Source organism: Pimephales promelas, chromosome 22 (genome assembly GCF_988280905.1).
Source record: "Pimephales promelas chromosome 22, fPimPro1.hap1.1, whole genome shotgun sequence".
NCBI lineage: Eukaryota > Metazoa > Chordata > Actinopteri > Cypriniformes > Leuciscidae > Pimephales > Pimephales promelas.
In genome coordinates this window covers 21,498,978-21,517,284 of record NC_142790.1, presented here as the reverse complement: position 1 = coordinate 21,517,284, position 18,307 = coordinate 21,498,978, and the positions used below count along the sequence as shown (strand labels likewise).

Genomic DNA, 18,307 nt, shown 5'->3' with positions numbered 1-18,307 from the left:
ATTGATGGCGTAAGACACGAAACGAGCGGTTTGTGTGAGTAAACGAACAGTATTATATCGTTTTTACCTCTTGTAACTACAGCCACGTCCAACTGAAGGCACGGGCGCTTTGTAGCTGTGGTTACAAGAGGTAAAAACGATATAATACTGTTCGTTTTCTCACAGAAACCACTCGAGTCATTAAATCGTGTTTAATTTGGACTTCTCTGTGCATGCTGTTTGAGGTGGTGACCATAGACCTGCATTATATGACTGACGGACAAGAACGGTTTGACCTAAAAATTGAAACTACTGCGGAAACAAAGACACCTACATCTTAGATGCCCTTGAGGTAAGCTAAACATACCAAAAATTAATTTCAAATTGAACTATCCCTTTAATGATTGATCGATTATTGATTGTTAATTTTAATAATGATCGATTATGGGAATGTACATTTACATCGCTAATTCCAACATGAACTTTTTAATAGCAAATTGGTAGTATTCTAAAATAACCCTCATTTGCATAGAAAAAGAGACATGTTTACTTTTAAAAAGATGACGATGATGGTATTTCAGGACAATTCCGGCACATTCTGTGTTTGGTTACACTGGGTGGTTTGAGAATATGATAAGGTTTTTGGTGTAACTGGTGTAACTGTTTAGTGAATTCGCCCCACATGGTTTGTTTGTTTCTATCCTTACTTTTTTTAGGATCTCCTGCTAAAAGTAACAATTTTAGTATTAAAGACAAGTACCTGGGGACTTAAGTTTACAGGATATCTCAGCTTTACAAAGATGTCGGTGCAGTTGACTTAAAAGTATGATTGATTCTCATGCCAAACCCAAAGTCATCTCATGAGGGCCACTCATGTCATGTCATATCAATCGCATCGCAAACAAGTAGACAATGTGTTGTCAGGGCCAGCAGAACTGTCAGAAAAAGGTAAAGGACAGGGATACTACACTGTCTGTGACGGGTACTCAAAACTGGAAGAGTTAAATAAAACCAGAAAGGGAAAAGTGCAATAAAGCATGGCATTTCTGGAAGAATATCTGTGGCTTCTCATTATCTCAAGGTTATTCAACAAGAAAGGCCTGCAGTGAACAATGTGAAAAGTTAAAATTGGACTTTGAAAAATATTTGTTTCATTAAAGGAATTTCTAGAAAATAATGCCATGAAAATGTGTTTGGGCAAATTTTCCGTCAAATTAAATACTATACAAGTAGTTTTATTTCATTTTATCTGTTTATTTTATATCTATTTATTGTAATATTATATTTATTTACAATTATTGCAAAATTGTCTAAATGCAGTGATTGTTTTTCTAGCAGTGATACGACTGCTTTTTAAAAAGATATATCTGTATAAACTAGGGCTGTCAAATGATTCGCATCCAAAGTATAATTATTTTGTATATATATAAATACACACATGCTTGTAAATTTAAATAAAATATTATTTATATATAAAATATTTATATTTATAAATAATATAAATTATGTATAAATCTATATACATTTATATCTATATATATTTACATGAAAATATTTCTTAAATATATACAAGCATGTGTGTGTATTTATATATAGAAAATAATTATACACAGTGCACCCACATATATTATGTAAACACAAACTTTAATTTTGGATGCGATTAATCGTTTGACAGCCCTAGTATAAACAATTCAAAAGAACAGTGCTTAAAATGGCAAAAAGAACTTATTATTCATGACTAAAATAACTATTGCACATTGTATTCATATTTGCTATGAACTAATACATTTCTTAATGAACAGACCTGGGTGGCAGAACAAACGATACATTTCAGTTCTTGTGCAGGACACACTGTTCAGCTTTTGAATTTTAAATCAAGACAATCCTTTGTTCCTTCCCCACAATTAGGCATTTGCCTTCACGAAATATCCATCAATTTAACAAAGCGTCCCATCTAAGAACAACAAGCTTCGAATTATCAATAGAAAACTTAATTAGGCTCAGAAATGCAAAGTAACAAATCAAAGATTCCTGCGGAGCAGAGGAGACCACCACCTCTCACTCTGAATAATTATGCCAGATGATATTTTGCTCATGTTTGACGCTGTGTGTGATTTTGGCTTCTCTGTGCTGATCCAGTTGGATATAGAGTATCGTGGCCTGAGGAGGTCACCCGACCTCATCTGCTCTCCCCGTCAGCCAAGAGCTCCTTATACTTTAAGAGACCTATAACGGACTCTCTGCTCCCAATGAAATGTCCAAATAGAGCAGATTTTGCATCCACATAAAGGGCAGTCGCCTGATGGGGTTGCAGTTACATGATTTTGAAGCTCTCCATTTTTATTTTTATAACTTTCCACTGGTTGGACTATAATCCTGGATGACATTTACAAACCCATGAGCAATTGGATTTTAACAAGCTTATTAAAACTTATATGGTACAGCCGATGAATTCAGACATGTCTGTCAGACAATGAAGTCTCCCCCGTATTTGCATTATGATTCAATTCATTTGACATTAAAGACTAGTCCAGACCTTATATTTTCTTTTCAAGTGGCATTCAAAAATCGATAATCTAGAAGCGAGTTCTTCATCAGATTTAGTATGCACTAGACAATTGTTCCATAAAAAAATATTGAACCTAATATTGGTTTACAGTTATTGATTTTACTTTTTGATAAATTAAAAAATATATTAAATACAAAAATATTTATTTAGAAAATATTAAATCTTAAATATATATAATGCTATGTAAAAGTGCCATAGGCAAATATTTAAATATTAATATTAAACATGAAATGTTTATATAGAATATTAATGTTTTATTTTTAATGATTTTAAATAATAAATAAAGTGCTATAGGTGCCCTTCAAAGGTTAAAAAAAAACAAAAACTTTTTGCTGATAATTTACTCACCCCCATGTCATCCAAGATGTCCATGTCTTTCTTTCTTCAGTTGAAAAGAAATTAAGGTTTTTGGATAAACATTCCAGGATTTTTCTCCATATAATGGACTTCAATGGGCACCAAACGGTTCAAGGTCCAAATGAGAGTTTCAGTGCAGCTTCAAAGAGCTTTAAACGATTCCAGACGATGAATAAGGGTCTTATTTATAGCGAGACTATCGGTCATTTCAAAAATAAATAAAAAACTTTAAGTTTTATAAGCACAAATGCTCGCCTTGCTCTGTTCTGTGATGAGTGTTCGTGACTTGCCTGTTCATCAAAATGAACGAATACTTTTTCGAGTCATTTCGTTCATTTCGTTTGTTGAATGAACCAATTGACTCAACAAAGATTCGTTCATTCACGTCTGGTATTGTTTAAAGCCCTTTGAAGCTGCACTGAAACTCATTTGGACATTCCAGAAAAATCCTGGAATGTTTTCATCAAAAACCTTAATTTCTTTTCAAATGAACAAAGAAAGACATGGACATCTTGGATGACATGGGGGTGAGTAAATTATCAGCAAAAGTTTTTTTTAAAAGTGAACTACTCCTTTTAACATCAATTTGGTCACCATACTAGACTGTTAATGTACTGAAGTGCAATTGTACCTCCTCATTCATGGTGTCTATAAACATCTGAGTGTGCTGTTTTTAAACGTCTCTGAGTGCCATTAATAATACGTGTCTCCAGGAGGGAGCCAATATTGTGAGTTTTTCAGATTCAATTACAGACGGCTGCGCAACGTGGGGCAAATATAATAATAATTAATTTACAGAGTGAATCACCGGCGTAAATTTGAGTGGATTAGGGACTAGGTGCTTCGAGGAGCTGGAAATAGAACCAAGATGTCTGCCACCTTCTACGTCTGTCAGCTTTATCGTAGATGGATGCAGTCATTATCCATAATAACGTTATTCTTGGGATGAATCCACTCTTCTTGTTAACCGTCAGCCCTTTTCCCTTGAGCCTTCCCCATCCCACATATCATAAATGTAATGGCACTTTCCACAAATAGGGTGCAAATTGGAGCCCCATAACTTAAAAAAAAAAAAAAAAATTGCACAAATCCCATGCTTTTATTGTAAGGACTATTGAATATGATAAGCATATCCAGCTTAAGTATAATCTGTGTCACTCCTTAAAATGGTAGTTTTGGTGATTTCTTTGATTTCACGATTCTATCCAACAATTAAAATCCCGCAACGATGTCCTAATTTTGATCTAATATGTTAAATTGATATTCATTTCATTGTAGTATTTCTAAGCTCAAAGTCCACTCCAAAGGTGAGATATTTTATTTAACAGAATCCCCTTTTCAAGAACTACATTGATCGGCTCGTTTTGGACTACAATGAGATTTTTCCCGATCTTATGAACTCACAATGGTATTCATTTAAATAATACCCCGCTCACGGAATACGATAAAGGGGGAAAAGGTCTGGTTGAGCTGCGAGAAGACGGTGTTCACTGTAAAAAAAAAATAGTGTTATTTTAACTTAAAAGTAAGTAACATGGTTGCCTTAAAATTTTAAGTTGATTGAACTGGAAAAAGTGAGTTAATACAATGAAGGAGATTCATTTAATCATCAGAAACTCAAAATAATAAGTTGAATCAACTAAATAAGTTGATTTGACAAAAGAAAAATGTTGAGATAACAAATCTTTTTTACAGTGTTGTCGCTATGTCAAAGAGTTTTTTTTTTACACAACATTTCTAAAACTCATTTGTTTGACCTTCCTAATGCTGACGAACTTAGTGGTTAAAACTTATGTTTAAACTCTGTTCCTGAACCAGAGTTTATGTTACCATAACATTGATCTGTGCACTGCAGATTTTATGAAATACTTGCTCGCAAAGCATGTGCATGAAATGTGTTTTGCACAGTCCATTTGTTCGCTAACATTGTCAGGGTCTGAATCGGGCTCGAATTGGTTCGAAATTACACTAGAGCAGAACTTTTTTTCAGAAACAAATTTCCCGAACAAAGTTAAGCGCTGCCAGTCACAACACACTGGGAAATTAACCAATCACAGCACAGCATCAGACTGAGGAGAGAGGTGCTGTAATATTGTAAATATGTGAAAAAGAATGTGTTTATTGAACAAACAAGCATGAAAACATATTCTAGTAAACCCCAAATGGCAAAATCAAGACTTCATAAAAGGGCACAATAAGACCCCTTTAATGAAAGTGGGTGGAGCTAAAGAGTTATTTTGGCACTTTTTGCTTTTTTTTTGACTCACTGATTGGTGTCATTTTCTGTAAACAGCATTATGGGTAATATAACTTTTCACTAGGAATTACTGATTGTTAAATACAATCATATAAGGTGATAATCTGAAATATCGTGCACTTGGCGGCTTCAAAAGAAGCAATACCATGGATTAACAGCCTCACTGATGGAGTTTTAACTTCCGGAACCAGACTGTTGGACTCTATTTTAGACCTTGTTTTATCCTATCCATCCTATGCCTAATAATTACTTCTATTTTTGCATGTTTCTTTAGTGGATAACCCACATGACTAGATAAAAGGACAAAACATCAATGTGGAATTTCCATTCAAATCTATTGGGAAATAAGAAAGCTCTGTTTCATTCCACGTTAGCATGTATTGTCTAAGCTGATTGGGATGCCATCTGATTGGCATTCTGAAAGCAGGTGTGAAGGGGCTTGAGCCAAGTGTTCCATCTCCCAGCCTCCCTCATGGCCAGAGCAGAGAGAGGGGGGAGGACAGCACTTGACAGCAGTGACTGCGTGAGTGACGTGGTCCTGCCGCTGCGCATCTGTAATCGGCGGGACCCAAAGCTCTGTCTGTGCTGTCTGGATAAGTGACACCCACTAGAACATTGCCCAAAGTTCACCACGCCTGTGTGGCTGTGGCTGCATCAACCTGCGGTTTATAGTGACGCATTTGATGATGATTGTAAGGAGGGAACAACCTGGACTGTGACCAAGGAATTGACTATTGCAGTTACACCGCATTAAAATGCATATTTGGTTATTCGGGAATAAGCAATTAAGCAGAGATAGATCAGAATGTTACCAAATATTCAAAACCAGTCAATGACCCGCATTGGTAAAACAGGCTGCATTTAAAGAGTTCACCCCGAAATTAAAATCCTGTCATAATTAATTTACCCTCAAGTTGTTCCAAACCCGTATGACTTTTTTTCTTCTGCTGAATGCAAAAAAGATATTTTGAAGAATGTTGGAAACAAAACATTTGATGGGTCCTATTGACTTGCATAGTATTCAGGGGAAAAATACTATGGAATAAAATCAACTGATTGGTTACAGACATTCTTCAAAATATCTTTTTTTTTGTGTTCAGCAGAAGAAGAAAAAAAAGTCATACAGGTTTGGAACAGCATGAGGGTTTGTAAATAATTACAGGATGTATATATTTTGGGTGAACTATACCTTTAAGTAAAGATTATGGATTTATAACAATGCATTTTATCAGTGTTATTCAAGTCAGTTGACGTGCACAGCCAATTTGGCGCCAATTATTTTGTTAACCTCGACATTTTAAACTAAACACTAAACACGTTTGTAATATATTTGTGATATGTAAACTTGTAATAAAGTGATAAATGAAAACAATAATAATGTTTTGTCGACGTACCATCCCATAGTGATCTTAACGGAAAGCGTTGCTATGGTTACTAGTCATTCGAACGGGACTTCTCTTCCCTAGCATCTTTTTAGTGGATTCTGCTTTAGGCTACTTGAAATGTAACTTTCAGGGAACCTGGGTTAAATACACTATGTACTTTTAAGACACTCACCATCCCAAACTTTTGCCTTGACTTGTCAAGTGGAGCCTCATAATTCAAACAAAGTATTTTATATTTTTCAAGGTAGCTTGCAAAATATTTAGAGGACACCGTCTTACAGTTCATTAATTAAAAAGAAGAAAAGATCAACATTAAGGATTCTAAATACCTTTGTTTTGTGCATCTTCTTTCATACACAAACACTCTCAATGGCACACACATACACACACCGGCTCGATGACTCATTCAAACCGAAAACTGTTCACTTACGTTCATTCAAGTCCGCTCGCTCTCTCCTCTGCGCAGACGCAAGATACTAAATGCGTGACACTTGTCGCTGACCGTGCCTATATAAATGCAAACTCCAGCCTTCCTTTGAAGTAGTCCTAAAAGTAACTTGATAGGCAACAACTGGAAGAGAGACGCACCTCGCAAAGTTCAAAAACCATCCAAGGATATACCAATTACGCACAGGTACGCAACATCTTGTTTAGGATGAGACAGCTCGTATTGAGGTAGCTTAAACCTTAGCCAATTACATGTTACCCTAGTAATCTTTATTATAGTTTTGTATTGATATGGATGCTTCCTCGTGTTTTACGCACAATGAGGCACCCATCTATCCAACTTTAAGGCGCGCGTAAATGTCCAAGTGGACTTCGAAATATACAATTGTGCAATGTAAATGTTCAGTAAGCTCTCAAAAAAAAATTACATCTTTCATGAATTGAGCTTTGTCCAAGAGTGCGCAAAACAGTTTTTGAGAAGTTGAATTCGTGCGCATAATTTACTCACTTCTCCCACAGATTCTCCTCGCCACTTTTTGACATGAAGCTCAATTTTCTCGTCACCACCGTGGCTCTGCTCGTTGCCTTTCCACCACCGTATGAATGTAGAGCTATCGAAAACAGCTCCAACCAGCCAGCAACGGACCCCGATGGAGAGCGACAATCCCCGCCGCTTTTGGCACGCTTAGGGGAGGAGTACTTCATCCGTCTCGGTAACAGAAACCAGAATTCTCCCCGATCCCCAGCCGACAACTTCTCCGAGACATCCCAGTATTCCAAAAGAGCACTGCAGCTCCAGTTAACGCAGCGTCTGTTGGAGGGGAAAGTTGGAAACATCGGCCGTTTGGATGGCAATTACGCGCTCCGGGCGCTCGACTCAATGGAGAGAGAGCGCAGGTCGGAGGAGCCACCGATTTCCCTGGATCTGACCTTTCATCTGCTACGAGAAGTATTGGAGATGGCCAGAGCCGAGCAAATGGCCCAGCAAGCTCACAGCAACCGCAAAATGATGGAAATATTCGGGAAGTAACACGAGCAAACCCATCAGCCAAAGATATTTTTACATTTAGCACATACATGAATATTCTGTACCATAGTGCTGCTTTTCCATCATGATCTATTTATACCGGTGACTTATTGTAGATATTTCAACGAAGGCGAATAGAATATACAGTAGGTGTATATGAATCAAAGTGTTCAGAAGCGCAAAACTGTCATCACTCTCCATCAATGTTATTGTATAAGTGATCATTCAAAACTGTAGATGAAGAAAACGTTTGGGTTTCTTAAAAAAAAAAAAAAACTATTTTCCAGCACTGCATTATTTTATCTGACAGACTTGAGTTTCATTGTAACATACAGTACATTGTTTAAGTTTGTTAATAAACTAATGAGCAACCATTAATTTTTGTTGTGCAAGAGAATGTCTGATATTTATATTTTTCAATAAAAATTTGAAAGCCAGTTTGACACCTCTTGTCTAGATTATTGACATTGGTTAAAAAAAATAAATCAACTTATATTTCACAATCACATGTACACATATTTATAAATACAATCATGTTGTCAATACAACTGCATCTTACGACATCAAGGACCAATGAATGAGTGAGATTATTGACATGTATATTGTTGCTAATAAGTTTTAAGACAGGTGAAAACGATTCTTCATGTTCAATATTCCCCAATAATTTAATCCATAATTTCAGTTAATTAAAAGGGTAAACGTGACCATAGTGTATGGCATACACTGCAAAAATGAATGTGACTATGTTAAAACTAATCAATCAAATTGAGGCAACAGATTACAATCAATAATATTAATTAAATTTAACAAATTAGAATTGCGTAATAACTAACCAAATGAATTACTTAAAATTTAACCAAATGAGTAGAATTTACACATTTTTCAAAACAAAAATATCAGAAAAACAGACTAACGTCAAAGATGAATTAAGAACTCTTTTTTAAATTTTTATTGCCAACACTGAAGACACCTGATGATAACAAGCAGAAACACTGAAGGTGAAAACCGTATTTTTAAGTCACCATTATAGAGATCGGTGTGTGTTTTAGTTGGGCCAATTCTTAATTTAGAATTCTTAATTCATCTTCAACGTCAGTCTGTTTTTCCGATAATTTTTGTTTAAAAAATGTGCAAATTCTACTCATTTTAAATGGTTAACATTTAAGTAATTCACATGGTTAGTTATTCAATTCTAATTTGTTAAATTTAATTAATAATATTGATTGTAATCTGTTGCCTCAATTGTATTGATTAGATTTAACATATTCAGTCGTAATCATTTTTAGACACTGGAAGATTAATTTTTACCACCTACCTTCAAATAACGTAGTTATAAAAAACAAGTCAAACACATAACCTCAGAGTATATTGCACATACAGACTGAATTATTAATCAACATGCTTGCAATATACTTAATTTTTCAAAAAGGACTTGGGAGCATGTCTCCTTTTGTCAAAATGTTACTGGACAACAAAAACAGTAGCCATGCATATTATGAAGAAGACAACTGATTAAATTGTAGTATAAACACTGGTGCTGACTGAAATGTTTCACACCAGACCAAATAACTGACGTGTGGTGACTCATTCTATCTATGCAGCAACTAGAAAAACCATGGGTGTAGAGTTTCACTGAACCATGTCCTAAATTTGACGGTTGAAGCACATCAATATCGACCAAAACTCAAACGCGAATTAAGAACATTTCAGTTCGCTTAAACCTCATGTTTTATGCAGCATCACACAAATCCATTCTTAGCCAGAGGTGGAATCCACACATGTTTTGGAGTTGTGCTCCCTGGGCCTCATTATGTTCGTTGTAGACGTTTTCTGTGTGAATCCAGTCACAGATGCACATCCTGTCACTGATCATCCTCCACTGGGCCAGAATATCTGGATTACGCAATGTCCTGGCATCGTTATTTCAGCTCGACCACCGAGATGTGTGAACAACACTTGTTTACTCTTCGCCTGCAAAACCAGGGGAAGACAGTCCTGTGAGCAATGAGATGTGGAGACTACTTTCACGCCTTGCTATGGATGTTCCTTTAAGCATTCCGGGCATCTACTGTATGTGTGACAAACCAATGCTTTCCGTCTCAAAATGAACTGACTTGAATGTTGGTTTAAATTTAAATTCAATATGTTACAAATGATCCCACTCCATAAGGGTAACCTTTTATTCGTCATTGACATTAATATGAAATCCAGAACATTTATAGCAAATCATAACTCAAATATCACTGCTGTGCCAACGTGAACACCCCCTAGGCAGTAAACAACACCACAAACCTTGGAAGGGTTTCTTAAATCGTCTACATTTATATATAGTCATGTACTTTTCTAAACCAGTAACTGAAACAAACACAAAAACAATACCAGCACCTGAAATTCACTGGTCAGTGATTGTTGTGAAGAGGTCACAAAAAGACCGTTGGATCAATATGTGTGTTGGCAAGTGCACTTTGTGAAGTTAGGATGATGTGGCGGGTGTGCGTGTGCTCAGGGTTTGTGAGGGCAGGGTTTCTTTCAACTGGCCCAGTGAGTCGGCTTCTCCCGAGGCTGTCTGCCCTGCCCGGCCATCCACATCGATGCCCACATCATCCTCGTCCTCCTCTTCATCATCATCATCATCTGCAAAAGATGAGAGTATAAAGGGTCAGTCACACAGAACACGTTTTTGCATCCCACTGTGCTGCTTTTCCATTGATTTTCTATGCTAACAGGCAGTGTTGGGAAAGTTCACTTTCTACATGAACTAGTTTAAAGTTCAGTTCACACCTTTTAAAATGAACTAGTTCAGTTCATAGTTCATCCTCCAAAAAAAAAATGAAGTAGTTCATAGTTCTTTTTTTCCATATGTTGCGAGCATCTTTTTTTTTATTTTGTATTATTGCCACAGCCCATATACAACCACAGACAACAATTATTTTTATTGACGGGCAAAGTTTGCTCAGAAATGTAAGATTTTTCCCATCCTCACCGACCTCGTCATAAAATCCGTTTAAATAATCATACCACGCCTCCTCGCTAGCTGCTTTCTCGACACCGGCCACGGTGCGAAACAGGTGGCTGGTGTTGCCAGATGTTTTTCGGTGTTTTTCGCCACAATTAAGGCCTGTTTACGTGTGTTTTAGTCAGGTTTTCGCCTGAAAGGCTGTATAGAAATCTGGCACCCTATTTCACCAAGTTAAACTTAGAGAGCGTGCGTTCACAGACACCAGAATGAACGAGTTCACAGTAATCAGGCAGTAATTCAGTACTTTCAGTTCACATTTGCCCAGTTCAATGAACGCGTTCAGGCACAACACTGCTAAAAGGCTCTATTTTACACTGTAAAAAAATATTGATGGTTTAACTTAAAAAAGTAAGTAACCTGGTTGCCTTAAAATTTTAAGCTCATTGAACTGGAAAAAGTGAGTTAATACAATGAAGGAGATTAATTTAACCATCAGAAACTCAAAATAATAAGTTATCTGAACTAAATAAATTATTTAAGTTGATTTGACAAAAGAAAAAAATGTTGTGATAACTACACTGTAGAAAAATATTGTTGGTTTAACTTAAAAAAGTAAGTGACCTGGGTTGCCTTAAAATTTTAAGTTGATTGAACTGGAAAAAGTGAGTTAATACAATGAAGGAGATTAATTTAACCATCAGAAACTCAAAATAATAAGTTATCTCAACTAAATAAATTATTTAAGTTGATTTGACAAAAGAAAAAAATGTTGTGATAACTACACTGTAGAAAAATATTGTTGGTTTAACTTAAAAAAGTAAGTGACCTGGGTTGCCTTAAAATTTTAAGTTGATTGAACTGGAAAAAGTGAGTTAATACAATGAAGGAGATTAATTTAACCATCAGAAACTCAAAATAATAAGTTATCTCAACTAAATATATTATTATAAAGTTGATTTGACAAAAGAAAATATGTTGTGATAACAAATCTTGAAAATATTTTTTACAGTGTATAAACACGGACGTATATGACCGTTGCGTCTTTTGCAGCGCCTCTCGCATAAATGCATTCTAAAAATGCGGCGCTCAAGATAAAAGAAGAAGATCAACTTTTTTTTTTTAATATATTTTTTTAACCGCAAAAACATGTTCTGATTTAAAATGGAACAGTTCAATTTTCTCAACCCATTCTCAAGTGTGAAGATACCATCAACCCCATACAGATGATCATATACAGGACTGACAGATTTTAGCACCACATTCCTGGTGGGTTTTGTATAAAATTGTCTTTCAAATCTGATATACTGAAAAAGCCAGGGAGGCTTTTGAACTGGTTGCCTATTGAATTGCAATTTAAAAACATGCTTAGAGAGACTTCTCAATGGCACATGAAAACGTTATTTTCATACAGTAATCAGTTCAACAAGCTAACTTGATTGATTTAAACCCACGCGTTGATAGTCAAATGTTAATGAGCATTTTAGGCGAGCCGTACCTCTGGCGAAGTTGATATTGCGGAGGGCCATGCACTCTTTCTTGAAGCTCACAGAGTAAAGATCCATGTTCTCATAGCCGCGCTCGACTCTCTCCAGGTGCGAGGTATTCGATGCCTCTGCAATTCTTGCAAACAAGAAACCAATTCAGGGGAAGTACATAACGTGAAATACACATTAATGTTGCAGAAAGGATCAACACTTACTTTTGAAAGAGGGGTTTGGAACTCTGAAAGGCATGTATGAGAGAGAAAGAAGTTTATTTTATGACAAGATGACATAAAAAGTATCAAATATATTGAATTTCTACAGGGTTACCATGCATCAATTTTCATGATCTTGTTCAGTGCTGACATAGATTTTCATGCCATTCATAGATTTAAATAATTATGCTTAATAGTGTACGAATGCCTCCAATAAGACCCTTAAACAGACAGAATGATATTTTCCCTCTAGCTTGGGGGCAAGTTTTTTTCTCTAAACATTTACAAATATTTTAGAGCACAGCAAAACTATGAAAGAATGTATTTCTCATTTCCATAAATTTTCTAGGCTTTAAATATTCTAAAAAGAGAGAGAGAGAGAAAGTTTTCCATTATTGTGGTAAACGTGTTTCTATAATCAATCTTAAATGACCTGTAAGAAAACAGCCATCTCAGGTTCTTCCAGTGTCTGTGTTCCTGTCTCCATAATTTTGGTCATGGCCTCCAGATGATCTCCATACTTCCTTGTAAGGCCCCGTATGTAATTCAGTTTCTCTTCCTGTACAGCATTCACTTTCAGGTTCATCTCTCTCTTCCTGTCCTCCAGGATAGCGTACAAGTGGTCAAACTTTTCACACACATTGGACTTCTGTCGCCTGCCATTTTCCTGTAAATATACAAGTAATATACAGGTAAATTCATATTTATAAATGTACAGTATATAATAAAAATCAAAGTATATGTATATTATGCACAGTGTTAGCGTTACTTTTAAAATACTTTTAAAAGTGGCACTTTTTTTGAACATTTTATACTTATCATGGTTTCCAAAAAAAATATTAAGCAGCACAACTGTTTTCAACATTGATAATAATAATAAAAAAATTCTTGAGTAGCAAACTAGCATGTTAGAGTGATTTCTGAAGGATCATGTGACTGAAGACTGGAGTAATGATGCTGAAAATGCAGCTTTGCCATCAGATGAATAAATTACTTTATATTTATATATATATATAAACTGAAACAAATTTAACAATATTACTGTTTTTTCTTCTTCAAATAAATGCAGCCATGGTGAGCATAAGAGACTTCTTTCAAAATCATATCAAAATCTTACCAACCACTTTTGAGTGGTAGTGTATAATGTATCTAGACCATTTTGCAAGATGTAAACAACACTGGTCCAGAAGCACTTCCTGTTTTAGTTTTTTAACACTACATAAAAGCTGGGATAAAATACAACCAACAGAACATACAACACTGAATCAAAAAGTTAAACAAACATCTTTAAGATGTTTTCTTTACATGTGAAATAAAGAAAACAGTTACAAACTGAAATAGGAAGTGTTTCTGGACCAGTGTTGTTTACATCTTGCAAAATGGTCTATATGTAATCAGTCCTACTCAACCCCCTCGAACCTACGTCTTCACAACGGGAGGGCTAACAAGGACGTTAAAGACCACTCATGCACTTCTTGAGACCAGGGGAGTGAGGTTTACACGCACAGATCTTACTGGCCAAAGTCTGTAAGACTCACCCCCCTAAACCTCACTCCCACCCGGGTCACGGCACCAAATGTAACCGGTCCTACTCGACCCACTCTAAGCGGGATTCAAGCCTTGTGCGTTACATATAGCATTATCTGTGGATATCAAAAGCTGGATACTATTGGGTGATTGGAACACACCTTCAATGTAACTATGCCTCACCATCGATTTTTAATGATTAAGGTTTGCAACTTTCACCTTGCAAATCAATAGTTTGACTACCTGTTTCTATCCTTCGACCGCATCTAACCCTCAACCTTGCTCACAATGACTTTCTGTCAGAGGAGCCATATGCTCAACAGAGACGGCTCATTTCTGCTTGCTTGTCAATCATGGAGCCTCTGTGAACGCAACTGTGAGGTCTGGAGAGAATCCAGCTTCCTGCCTGCCTGCTCGTCCATGCCAGAGCGCGTGTATCTTTTGTCAGAGGAAGCGTTCTTACGTTCCTCATCAATAATCCTGTTCTTATGCCAGGCTTTGGGGAGGGAGAAGCCCCCACACAGGGTGACTAACCTCTATGGTTCTGCAGGTCTCCTCCAACTGACTGATGATGCCTTGGATTCTGTCATTATTGCCCACCATCATTGATATTCCATCCGTGAGCTCTGTCTGGAGATGAGGACGTGGGTAAGCATATTAACACACACTATAAAAATATATGCTGCACAGACAAACGCATGCACGCCGATGCAAACTCTGGTGTACTTATGCAGATGATCGTAAACATTAATATGCCCCGAAAGCGCTAGATCTTTTACCTTTTGTGTCTGGTAAATACTGTTAAGAGGGGCCACTTCACAGTCCTTATGGGAGCCGAACACTTTACACATTGAACAAGTGGGGACGCTGCAGGTCAGACAATATATGTTGATTTTCTCGTCCTCATGGATCTCACACATCGGCTGGTCATCCTTCCTCTCAGGAGACGGTCTGCTGCTGTGGAGGATTACAGATCCATGAGTATCAATATCTGACATTTGAGGTTAAACATAAGTCAGATTTTTACTTTTCAAAGGTTCGAAACCTCTCGGCTTTGCCTCAGATTTCAGTTCAAAACAACGCTTACTGGAATAACTAGGGTTCACAAGGCCGTATTGAAGGTCTGTGATGTGTGTCAGTATGCTTAGGAGACTAAACACTGAGTGGTGGAACTAAAAATAAATTTCCTGCCAGCTGACCGTCATCTTTAGCCTTCTGACCTGTCTGAGTCACAGGTCTAGGGAGTCACATGGACACCGGCACACTAAATTATAAAGCTTTAAAAGACAGACCTCTCTTTCAAAACAAGCTATATTTGAATTCATAAAGTGAAACGCTTAAGTGCTATGCAAAGTGAAGGGGTGGTAGAGAACTTAATAGTTCGACCCTGGGGAATTTCATTCTTAAAAGCATGTCTGCTCTTATTTTGAGTTTCTTTAGTTTTCTTAATTTCATGCACTTTAGTAAAAGGATAAAGGATTATTACTCTGTAACCTGCAATAGTTACTTTAAAAAGCTGTTTTAAACTCAAAAATAATTTTTGCGGGTATAAATTAATATATTTCGGTTGATTCAATATACCTCAACGAAAAAGGTAGCTATGAAAGCCACTTCCACCACATAAGAGTAAAAAAAACAACATTCTGTAGTAATTCATGATTATGACAATAAAGGTCATAACTATTACATAAAAGTCTAAATGAATTATGAGATAAGAAGTCAAAATTCTGAAATTTGACGAAAATACTTAATGGTCTAATTTCGACTTTTAATTATGACTTTAATTTCATAATTATGACTTTTTATGTCAATTTCAACTTTTTGGCTCATATTTATGACTTTTTGGCTCGATTTCACAGACAGATTTAGATTAAGCCAGGATTAGGCCTTAGTTCAATTAGGACAAGTACCTTTTATAATCATGTCTTAGAAAAAAAACATTACTAATGTGCATCTTGAGACAAAACAATGTCACTGGCATATTTTAAGATGTGGCAGTGCAAGTTGCTTTCCTTGAACCTTTTTAAACCTTGTCTGTGAAACCGAGTGTGTATGTCATCATAATGATTTCTTTACCAAACTGAAAATGACTCGTGGTTCAAGAGTCAGTTGTGCACTCTGTAACGATCCAACGTACTTCATTCTGTATTACACAAGGGATCTTGTTAAACCACATGGACATCCTATTAGAGCTTCCTGGGGTGTCCGTTTCCCAGATCTAACCTGATGTACTCCTGTTTGTACATGTCAATGATGTTTTCCACCAAAAGGTTTCTCTGCAGACCGTAGACACCATGGCGGTCCAGAACAACTTCATGCCTGCAGGATGGACACCTGAAACGGCCCCCGGATGTTACGGAGCCTCCTCTTGTGGGAAGGTATGGATTCGAGGACTGTTTGAGAATTGTGTACAGGATAGCAAATCAATAAAACATTCAAAATAAAAAAAAATAATCGACTGTTTATTAATAAATATTCACATATTTTAGCTTTCTGTGTAAGGCACATCCCAAAAATGCCAATTTGCTTGAAAGTAAGTGAATGAAACAAGATAACCAATGATAAAACTACTGTGATATGAATAATACAAATCACAGTTAATGTTTTCCTTTTTTTAATCATTTCTGAAAACATCCACACCGTTAAAAATGTATAACTATTTAAAAAGATGGGATATCATTTTTTTTTTTTTTTTTTTTGCGTGTGGAAGTCTAAATGATGTTGATAAACAAAATAAATAAATAAATATTGACACTGTACCTGGAAAATGTCATTAGCACATTTCCGGCAGAGATTGTGTTGACAAGGAAGAATCACAACCGGTTTCGTAAACATTTCCAGACAAATAGGACAAATAAGTTGCTTCTCCAAGCTGTCCATCCTGATTTGACGAGCAAAGGCTCCACTGACGTTTAGAATGAGACTGTTGTTGATCGAGGAAATTAAATTGTCCCAATTCTTGTGAACGGGGTGAACTCAGGCCCTCGCCATTGCCCAACCGCCTGTCTGTCCCTTCTATAATGAGGGTTGGCATTCCCCCACGCCAGGGCCCACTATCAGCTAGCGCTGTTTTTAGAAACCCGCACGTCAGAGGATGCCATGTTTACTTGCCCATATATGAAAATGATACTGTTGCATCGCTTATTAAACGTAACAAACACAGGGAACTCATAGAAACATCGAATTTAAACATATTTAATACGTAAAAAGTACATAATTCAACATAAATATAAATTTAATTTTAGTACTGGAATTCTATAGGATAAGACGTTTAATGAAAACAGGCGTTTAAAAGCATCATTCAGTAACGTTAGTAGCCCATGCAAGTGCCAAGAAAAAAAAATAACATGCAACATTTTTAAACGTTGAAAACGTTAAAAAAAAATATCAATTTTTCACATAATTCTGGTAAGAGAATATATCACTAGAATAATGGCAACGCTGTTAGAAAAAGGTGTGGAGAATGCGGGCATCGATCCCGCTACCTCTCGCATGCTAAGCGAGCGCTCTACCATTTGAGCTAATTCCCCTCATGGTATAGTCTAACGGCTAGGTTGAAAAAAATGACGAAACTGCTGCAAATAACTGGAATGAGTTTACTTGACAATTACTTCTTCTATTTTATAGATATGTGAAATTGTTGTAATATTAGTTTACCATCATCATGTTTCAATGTATCTCAATTTTGCACTCTTGGGAAAGTATTTGTTGGCTAATATTAACCAATTCAATATGATCTATGACAAATATGACAGAATATTATCTGACAAATTTCAACTGCTAATGTTATGCGCGGTGGCTTATGTGATGGAAATGAGCGCGGCTCACACAAACTCAGTAAACATACAGCGGTAAAAAAAAGTTTTTATAACGCTAAAAAGTCAAAGATTCAATGACCTTTTTTTTTGTTACAGTCAATAAAAAAATTCAGTAAATATGTTAAACTCCCACATTCCTGAACGAATCAGCCGTAACAAATCGTTTGAATAAATTGATCTATGACTCACTCATTAAGACGGTCACCTGCCGCCACCTACTGGTGGTTTAGTTTCGTGTTCAAAAGTATATTATTTCATATTTGTGCATCAGAAAAAAAATATTTTA

At 36.2% G+C, this 18,307-nt stretch overlaps 2 protein-coding genes and 1 non-coding gene across 4 annotated transcripts; 1 reads left to right on the top strand and 2 right to left on the bottom strand.

The window, feature by feature from the left end:
• Positions 1–7,092: 7,092 nt before the first annotated feature.
• crhb (corticotropin releasing hormone b) lies at positions 7,093–8,280 on the top strand. Its single transcript, XM_039684614.2, has 2 exons — positions 7,093–7,181; positions 7,514–8,280. The coding sequence occupies exon 2, from the start codon at positions 7,536–7,538 to the stop codon at positions 8,022–8,024; it is 489 nt and encodes a 162-aa protein (XP_039540548.1). The 5' UTR covers positions 7,093–7,181; positions 7,514–7,535; the 3' UTR covers positions 8,025–8,280.
• A 1,907-nt stretch (positions 8,281–10,187) lies between these two features.
• On the bottom strand, positions 10,188–18,098 carry trim55b (tripartite motif containing 55b). 2 transcript variants are annotated; one of them, XM_039684447.2, is made up of 8 exons: positions 16,964–18,098; positions 16,427–16,596; positions 14,983–15,157; positions 14,738–14,833; positions 13,110–13,343; positions 12,680–12,702; positions 12,476–12,600; positions 10,188–10,655 (listed from the first exon to the last, which is right to left on the bottom strand). In XM_039684447.2, exons 1-8 carry the CDS (start codon positions 17,081–17,083, stop codon positions 10,495–10,497), a joined length of 1,104 nt encoding a protein of 367 aa, XP_039540381.2. In that variant the 5' UTR covers positions 17,084–18,098; the 3' UTR covers positions 10,188–10,494. The 2 variants fall into 2 exon arrangements, with proteins under 2 accessions (XP_039540381.2, XP_039540379.2); XM_039684445.2 differs by having other exon boundaries at positions 14,983–15,160; positions 16,964–18,091.
• On the bottom strand, positions 17,661–17,733 carry trnaa-agc (transfer RNA alanine (anticodon AGC)). Its single transcript has one exon. It is a non-coding gene; the product is annotated as a tRNA-Ala (tRNA).
• Positions 18,099–18,307: the final 209 nt, after the last annotated feature.

Excerpts from the sequence above, each read along its gene's own strand:
- crhb (XM_039684614.2), top strand. The coding sequence starts at position 7,536 with ATGAAGCTCAATTTTCTCGTCACCACCGTGGCTCTGCTCGTTGCCTTT.
- trim55b (XM_039684445.2), bottom strand. The coding sequence starts at position 17,083 with ATGGACAGCTTGGAGAAGCAACTTATTTGTCCTATTTGTCTGGAAATG. Across the intron at positions 15,161-16,426 it reads TACAAACAGGAGTACATCAG|CAGCAGACCGTCTCCTGAGA; the intron begins GTTAGATCTGGG and ends AATCCTCCACAG. Across the intron at positions 12,601-12,679 it reads TCCAAACCCCTCTTTCAAAA|AATTGCAGAGGCATCGAATA; the intron begins GTAAGTGTTGAT and ends CTTGTTTGCAAG.